Genomic DNA, 9,044 nt, shown 5'->3' with positions numbered 1-9,044 from the left:
AAGAGTAGGAAGTAAAGACTAGGAAGTAAAGAGTAGGAAGTTAAGAGTAGGGAGTAAAGAGTAGGAAGTTAAGAGTAGGAAGTAAAGAGTAGGAAGTTGAGAGTAGGGAGTTAAGAGTAGGAAGTAAAGAGTAGGAAGTAGTGTTGTAGTACTCGAGACCGGTCTTGGTCTCGAGACCGGTCTCGAGACCACTTTTTTACGGTCTCGGTCTCGTCTCGGTCTCGACCGCATTTGGTCTCGGTCTTGTCACGGTCTCGGACATTGAGGACTCGGGATTTTTTTTCAAGACCAGTCAAGACCACAACTGTGAAAATATCACTAAATTGCCAGAATATTGTCCAGTTTATTTGTTAACATCTTTGCTTTTACTGGATGCAAAACATACCGATTCAAATTCAAGCGATAACGTGACTCATAGCAGCTAGCTACATGTTTTTGTTACCACTCCAGTGTTGCCAGATTGGGTGGTTTACTGCCAATTGGCCAGTTTTCGTTCTGATTTTGCTGGGAACTCTGGGAAGATTTTTGTTGGACTGTTCCGTTTTGCCACATATTGTTAAATTACCTTGGCTTGTACTGATGTGGGTTTGTGTTCAAAAAGTAAATATACTGTAACAAATATAGATTGTGCAGGTTTTTGTGTGATGTTGCGGTTTTTAACTGATTTTTTGCTGGAAAATCTCGACTCTATCTGGCAACACCGAGCCCACCTCCTTTCACTCGCAAGCGTCAGGGAAGAAAAGTTAGACTTGTTTGTGTTTAGAACAAGAGAAGATGTCTTCTAAATCTGCTGTTATAAAGTTTGGCTATTTGAGTCACAAAGAGTATGTTTGCAAAACAACTCTGAAAAAAAAGCACACGGCGCAATGCAAGTTCTGCAGCGCTTCACTTTCGGAGACTGTCGGGACTACATCCAACTTTTATCGACACCTGGAAAGGAAGCACAAAGAAAGGTAAGCGCCGCAGCTTTGTGTAAGTGATGCTAGTAAAGCTAGCTAGTTAACGTTATCAATCTGCCTCTCTTCCAAGAACAATACAAACAGAACGTTTTATCAAGTATGGTTTATTTGTCATATGCAAAATCAACACAAGGTCGACAACAATGCAGTGAATTGCTTAGGACGAGAAAAACAGTCTTGACTCGCCAAAAACAAACAAAAAAATAACAACAACAAATACCAAAGCATGCATCACAAATACTAAAATAAGGGACAAAAAGTTGAAAAAGTAATTCATCGACATTAAATCTAAATACATCTAAATTAATTAATGTGTGTCAGACTCAGACCCGCTTTGTTTAGCCCTTAAATGAGTTTTACTTTATAACACTGATATAATTAACATATTAAGGGAAGTAAGCAAATTCACTGTTTACATACAGTTAAATCAGGTCCTCTGAGTGTGTGTTAAAAGAAAAAAGTAGAATATTATCTGCACAGCTTTTTTCTACCTTTTTTTTCTTTTAACACTCCCAGAGGACCTGATTTAACTTTTTTTAAATTTTCTACCTGGGTTATTGAGCATGCATAAGGACAAATTCACTGTTAACTTTGAGAGACTGAGGGGACAGGGCATGTGGTAACAAAATGTAGAAACGTTTCATCTTTCATCCAAAAGACTACTTGACTTCTTAACAAAAGACTTCATTGTAAGAGGGACTGTCTTCTTCTTACATCGCTGATATTGCTAGTATCACTCAGCCCCCTGTGAATAGCAAGCAACCATCAGGGTGCCAACGATTCATCGTTAGGCTGATGGTCTCCCTTAGCATATTTGGCAAACTGGTTGATCCACTGTGAGAAGTTGCTAACTGTGTTTAATATGTCCTGATGCATGCTCAATCACCCAGGTAGAAAAATCTTAAAAAGTTAAATCAGGTCCTCTGGGCGTGTTAAAAAAGTAAAAATAAAAGGTAGAAACATTTCGTCTTTCGTCCGAAAGACTTCCTCAGGCTGAGGAGCTGCATTCAGCTCAGCCCTATAAATAGTGCCTCCTCACAGTGGACCAACCGTTTGTTGTTGATGAAACTAGCTGCTCACATGTTCAAGGAGGACCATCAGCCTAATGATGGATTGTTAGTACTCTGATGGCTGCTTGCCTTCACCGGGGGCTGAGTGATACTAGCAATCACAGCATTGTAAGAGGGGGACAGTTGAACCCGGAGGCCTCCACCTCTGTTTAAAGATGGATGGTTTCTTTTCACAAAGATGGCCTCCTTTACTCCTCTCTCAAACCATTGTTCCTCTCTATCAAGGATGTGAACATCTTCATCCCTGAAAGAGTGACCGCTGGTCTGGAGATGAGTGTAAACCGCAGAGTCTTGGCCTGAAAATGTAGCTCTTGAGTTTAATATAGCTCCTCATATTGAAGAAGTCTTTTGGATGAAAGACAAAACATTTGTATAATTTTTTATTGTTTAAACCCATCCAGAGGACCCAATTTAACTTTGTTAGATTTTTCTAAGTTTAATTTTTGCTTATGATAAACAATGGAGGATATATTTGACATACATTTATGAAGTTGCTACTTATTTTTAAGTGTTCTTTTGATGTAATTGATGTTCATGACCAGATATACTGATTCCTCCTTTGCATTTTTTAGGTTCCTGGAATACAAGGCAGGGCAACAGAATGATGTCACAGTCACACAGCCATCAATTTCATTATTTACGCAGAAAGTGCAGCTCTACAGCCCACAATCACCAAGGCAACAAGCCATCAGTCAAGCCATTGTCCAAGATTTGATCATTGGGTGTTGTCTGCCTCTCTCACTTGTGGAAAACAGTCATTTTAAACACTTTCTTGAAGTTATGGATAGTAAATACACACCAATCTCTAGAAAAACGGTTTCTGATAGACAAATTCCAGAGTTGGTAATCAAGGTCAAGGAAACTGTTTTGGAGAAACTGAAGACCCAGTCATCTGTGTCATTAACAACTGACCTCTGGTCTGATCGCAGGCTATGCTCCTTCCTTGGGGTGACCGCCCACGTGTGCTACAAATCAAAGGATTCCTATGCACTTGAATCCTACCTGCTGGACTATAGGCGTTTCACAGGCAGACATACTGGAGAGCACATTGCGTCTGCCTTTGAGGAGATCACAGAGGAATACGGTATCCATGACAAAATTAGCTATATCATAACAGACAATGCTGCCAATATGAAATGTGCTTTCAAAGTACACATGCCCCAATCTGATGACAGCGAAAGTGAAGAGGAGCATTTAGATGACGAGCACCTGTGGGAGGACATTAATTCTCAGGAAGACACCGAATTACCCTGGTCATCTGGTGCACGTCTTTCCTGCTTTGCACACTCTCTGCAATTAGTTGTGAATGACGGCATGAAGGAGGTCAAGGCCATTTCTCACACAATAGCCAAAACATCACGGTTCACCACCTTATTGCATAGCAGTTCACAATTCAAAGACAAGTTTGAGGCTACGTTTGGCACTAATAGGACCATTCCAGCTGCAAACACAACTCGATGGAACAGTATATTTAAACAAGTACAGGCCTTCACAGCTCTGGACCACAAAGTCCTGAATGAAATGTGCAGCAAGGATCACGAGGAGTTGGTGTTTAGTGCCCGTGAGTGGAACCAGCTGAAGGAACTGAGTGTAGTTCTTGCTCCATTTTCTGAGGTAACAGACCTGACAGAAGGGGAGAAATCAGTTACCATTAGTATGGTGGTTCCAACTGTCCTGGACTTGAATACACACCTCCTCAAGATGGAGGACACTCAAATGCAGTGCCAGTCATTGGTCAGAGCCCTCCAGCAGTCTCTGGTGAAAAGATTTTCTGGAATCTTTTTAAAAACAAGCATGGCCAAAGACAGTGGAAGAGAGGAACCTTTTAACCACAATGTTTACTTCTTGGCCACCATGCTGGATCCTCAGTTTGGCTTAAGCTGGGTGGACTTAGATGTTACCAATGGGGGAAATTCAACATCAGTGAAAAAGTTCAGAGATGAGCTTAAGAAGACACTGACAGGTCAGTATATATTTTCTCTGCTGAAAATAAATGTCTTATTTGCAAAATCATAAATCCTAAAATATTTCAAATTAGTTGTCTATAAAAGCCTTAACTAGTCTTACAGTGGAATTCATAGTCTTCATTTCATCTGTTTACTTTTGTCATAAAAACATATTTTGTACACTCTGAGCCTATTGAAACAGATATTCTTTATATTTAGGCTGGTAACATGCCTATTGTACACAATCCTGACTCACTTTTATATTAAATGGGACTGTACTTATATAGCACCTTTCTATCTTATCAGACACTCAAAGCACTTTACATTACAATCTGTGCCTCATTTACACATTCATACGGCACTCTATTAGATCTCTACAAAGCTAATTGAACAAATCATTCAAAGGAGACTAATCAGAGCTTTATCACATTCATACACTGATGGGACGCACATCGGAGGCCCCTAATAAAAGGTCCTAAACGTATTTAATTCAACTCTGATATGTGCATATCCTTTTAAATCTAACTCAGTCATTGTGTTTGTGTTTTTCAGAAACATTGATCTTAGAGGTGGAGAAGATGATGGACATGAAAGAAGACACCTGCTCAGAAGTTGTGAATGTGGATCCAGCCGCAGCCAGTGATTCGCCACCAAACAAATACCCTCGCCTTCTGTCCCGCTACAAGGCATACAAAAAGCACAGCTCAGACCAGGATTCAAGCATACACACACAGATAAGGAAATACTTTGATGCCATCCGTGACTTTGACACAGACAATGCACTTGTCTTCTGGGCAAAAAACCACACTAGATTTCCACAACTGCACAATTTGGCAATGAAGGTCCTATCAGTCCCTGCCTCCTCTGCACCAGTGGAAAGGGTTTTCAGTCGAGGAGGCATTTTAATGAGACCCCATCGTGCACGTTTAGGCCACAGAATGTTGCAATCACTCATATTTCTTAAATGCAATGAAACACTTCTTTAAACTCCAATAATCAGTTAGTCATCTGGACAGTTTTTTTGTTTTTTGTTTTTTTGTGGAAAGACTGACGTTTTGCCCTCCGGGGGCTGTCCTCTCCCCCGTCGACTCCTTCCAAAATGCAGCCACAGCCAAAGTGGGATTTTTTTAAAGTAGTTATGCATCGGGCAAACTTTGTGTTGCTTTGTATAGCTGCAACGTTGAAATTGATTAGCCTCGTGGTTTTCTTTCTGTAGTAGTTTTTGTTCACATTCCTGGCTGCCTGCAGTGCAGTTATTTCTCTGAAACTTTATGAATATGAATAAGCTACTAAGTTTTCTTGGGTGATTTTTATGATACTGTGTTTTTTTTCTTAATGTGCCTTGGATCATACAATGGAAGATCCCCAAGCAAATACACAAGTCTAAATGAAAATTAAACAATTTTAGAAAGTAACTGACTTCAAGTTTCCAATTTAATCCTAAAGACTGCATTTATACTGCCCAGTATTTCATGTTGACTTCAAGAGACCAAAAGAAGGTAAATGCATCTTGAGTTTTGTTTTATTAGGATCAAAATGGGTCACTTACATTAGAGTTTAAATAAATTAAAGTAAGCATGCACAAGTTGTGTACAAAAGACATTGCAGTACAAAATTCATTTCACAAACAACACTGTTTAAAAACGTAAAAACATTACTGTCTGGTAAAATCATCAGTTTTGACACATTAAAAAGGCTCATAACTTTATAAAAATATTTTATAATAACATTTTATTTATTTTTTTATTTTATTTGTGGATTTGGTCTCGAATTGGTCTCGCCCTCCCTCGGTCTTGGTCTTGTCTTGGTCTCGAACTTTAAAAGTCTTGGTCTTGTCTTGGTCTCGGACCCTAAAAGTCTTGGTCTTGTCTCGGTCTCGGTACACTCTGGTCTTGACTTGTCTTGGTCTCGGGTTAGGTGGTCTTGACCACAACACTAGTAGGAAGTAAAGAGTTGGAAGTTAAGAGTTGGAAGTTAAGAGTTGGAAGTTAAGTGTAGGAAGTAAAGAGTAGGAAGTAAAGAGTTGGAAGTTAAGAGTAGGAAGTAAAGAGTTGGAAGTAAAGAGCAGGAAGTAAAGAGTAGGAAGTAAAGAGTAGGAAGTTAAGAGTAGGAAGTTAAGAGTAGGAAGTAAAGAGTAGGAAGTAAAGAGTAGGAAGTGAAGAGTAGGAAGTAATCAGGTGAACGACCTTTGCTGCATCCTGTAGTGAAAAGTGTCCTTGCCTGAATGTGCAGAAGTCTTAGTTTTTCTGCAGGATGCTGGTGCATGGATGTGCAGGCAGACCTGGGGAAAGCACATCCGGGCCAAATATTTCATGTGACTTTGACGTGTAAACAAAGTATGTGTTTACACGTCAAATACGTTTAAGAAGTTCATGCGTAATTGGCACATAGACTACGTGTTAACAACATGGCCTGAAGTCAGCCAGCTCCACACGAAGCTGCTTTGGAATCCTTGCTCTGAGTCAGGACTCATGAGTTGGAGGTCTCAGTTAATCCGGATCCTGCGCTATCATTGCGTCATGTGTCACGTGATCCGCACTGGGCTACTAGTAGGAGCTACAAAATGGATTCCTCCCAGCAGACGGATGGAGCGAAGCAGGCCCAGTCTTGACAAACAGGTAGAAATGCATCACTAGTATGGAAATATTTCACTAAAGATGAATCTTCCGGTTCAACTACCATAAGGAAACAAAAAATGAATCAACTTCCCGACTGTTTGGAGCTTGTTATGAATCGGTGTTATACCATATTCTGTGGCTACTGTATATTGTGACCGTAGGGTGGTGTTTCATGCACTGTTGCAGGAACCTATAAACATATCAATCTCTAAAACTAAACCTAATGCGCACCACAATGTGGTCGTCCGGCACACTGTTTTTAGTTTCCTTTTTTTACGTGCTGCACGTTTCTTTCACTTTTTTAGCTTAATAGTAATAACTAATACTTTTGGTTTTCCTGTGACTTATTTGCCGAATGATAAATGGTAGGAGCATAATATACGCTCCCGATGTTTTGTTGGTCTTTTTTTGTAAATAATAAATTACGTTTTTTGCTGTTTTATTTTATTATTTTATTGTATCTTGAGATCCTATGACATCATCAACTACTCGAGTTGTACTCGAGTTTTATTATGTTAATTTCGAGTTTAAAAATTGTATAGTCGTTCAACCCCTAATATATATATACTTTGTATATATATATATATATATATATATATATATATATATATATATTTATTTATATAGGGGCTGTTTGGTTGGGGCTGTTTGTGGTAGTATTTCAGCGCTGTGACCAACTCAAGCAACTCAACTGATTTGGGTCATTTTAGTGAGTCATTCCAAAAAAAAAAGTTAAAAACAAAACAACTGGACTTTATTTGTAACTGAAGACGTTTCGCTTCTCATCTGAGGAGCTTTCTCATTCATTGAAGCCAGGAGTGTGGGATTCAAGTTATAAAGCTGTGGTGTTCTGTAAGCTTGCACAATGGAGATTGACACATGCAGATTGACCTCTCACTCTTCACCTCATTTGCCCCACTCTGGGCCCTTGAGCAAGGCCCTTAACCTCCATCATCTGCTCCCCCAGGCACAATAGGTGGCAGCTCTCTGCTCCACACAGAGGGCTGTGGTAGCTCCGTGATCTCTCAGGAAGGGCATACGGTGTAAAAACAATCTCCAAGTCTTCATGCGAGTTAGTTCGCTGTGGCGACCCCTGAAGAAGGGACCAGTCAAAAGAAGTCTTCAGGTGGACATTTAATTTTTGACATAGTGGAAAAACAAAAAAAACATGTTTCTTTTTTTTTCTTTTGTAGCTTTCTAAGTTTGTGTGGGAACTGCTTAGTATTCCTCATGCATGTCGCTCTCTGCGTGGCCCGCAGTCGTCCGCTGACTTCACTTCACCGATAATGTCTGATGACTCTTTCATTATCCTCCTGCGTGGTGCTCATGACTGACACATCGCCTCGTTTGGGCCCACAGCTCATCGAAACACGCCCCCGAGAAGAAGCGCGAGGGTGTGAACAAGATAATACCGCAGCTCATTCACAGCCGAAATGTGCCGAGCTCCTGCAGAATTATCTATTCAATCTTCTCTTCGCCGAGGTCAGGAAAGGCAAGAAGGTGGCACGCCTCTAGGAAATTAATCTCCCTGCATGCCTTTCACCACTGCTCTGTCTGACAGAGGAGACGGCTCTCTATTTCTGCTGTATCTTTTTTTTTTTTCTGTGTCACTTTCTTTCTAGAAGTTTCTCAGCCTTTGAGATTATGGCTGCCAGGACTGCTGTTGCTCCTGTGCTTATATGGGTGTTACCATTTGTCACGGCTGTCTCAGAAGTCTGCATCACTTGGCTTGCAGAGCTGGCTGTGCATGAAAGTTCACCCCCCTCCCCCCACTCTTCTCCCATTAGAGATAAAATGTTAACTTGTTTAAGTGCCACGATCATCAGTTACAGTGCAGGTGTGCGTATTCCACTTCACTTGCTTTTAATACCCTGGTGACTTTTTGTTTGGACAGCTTGATAGATGGCTGGAGACGCAGCATCTGTTTAGGTCTCCGTCTCGTGCAACAAACAGGATGATGGGTTTCACTCCGATCGAAGGTTCAGACGTTTTGGTGCCTCTGCCGCCCTGAGGTTTCTCAATATGCAGACGAAACGGTACGCCTTAGTTAGTCAATTTCATTTTAAGGCGATAATTTAGGTGCAAGAGCAGGCAGAGCAATGAAAAACAACAATATTAACTCATTTGTTGAGCATGGCGGAACATTGGTTTAGATTGCAATGGACGATAAGAGGAAATGTGTGAAATTGGCTTTTGGGTACAAATAGATCAGATCGGTTAGTTTTGTGTTTTGGGTATGACACGTTTTCTTGTGTTTCCCTTCGGCTGCTCTTTCTGCAGGAGTCGGCACAGTGAGGGAACTCACTACAGTAAAAATAGAGCCTTGTAAAGGTGCGGGACCCCGGGCACTTATGTATGTGTGTGTATGTATGTTTACATGTACATATGCATATATATATATATATACATGTATATGTGGATGTATGCTTAGATGTGGATGTATATATATGT

General features: G+C 40.5%; 1 protein-coding gene across 1 annotated transcript; it reads left to right on the top strand.

Annotated features, from left to right (window-relative positions):
• The first annotated feature begins 3,642 nt into the window (after positions 1 to 3,642).
• On the top strand, positions 3,643 to 4,971 carry LOC119429414. The gene is made up of 2 exons (XM_037697047.1): positions 3,643 to 3,992; positions 4,528 to 4,971. The coding sequence occupies exons 1-2, from the start codon at positions 3,686 to 3,688 to the stop codon at positions 4,959 to 4,961; spliced, it is 741 nt and encodes a 246-aa protein (XP_037552975.1). The 5' UTR covers positions 3,643 to 3,685; the 3' UTR covers positions 4,962 to 4,971.
• The last annotated feature ends 4,073 nt before the right edge of the window (positions 4,972 to 9,044 follow it).

Source organism: Nematolebias whitei, unplaced genomic scaffold, assembly GCF_014905685.2.
Source record: "Nematolebias whitei isolate Nwh7 unplaced genomic scaffold, NemWhi1 Nwh_scaf_1031, whole genome shotgun sequence".
Taxonomy (NCBI): domain Eukaryota; kingdom Metazoa; phylum Chordata; class Actinopteri; order Cyprinodontiformes; family Rivulidae; genus Nematolebias; species Nematolebias whitei.
This window is presented reverse-complemented; position numbering and strand designations above follow the sequence as displayed.

Bases quoted from the DNA above. Each gene is read 5' to 3' on its own strand.
- LOC119429414 (XM_037697047.1), top strand. From the start codon at position 3,686: ATGGTGGTTCCAACTGTCCTGGACTTGAATACACACCTCCTCAAGATG. The intron at 3,993-4,527 runs GTCAGTATATAT...TGTGTTTTTCAG, and splicing joins GCTTAAGAAGACACTGACAG to AAACATTGATCTTAGAGGTG.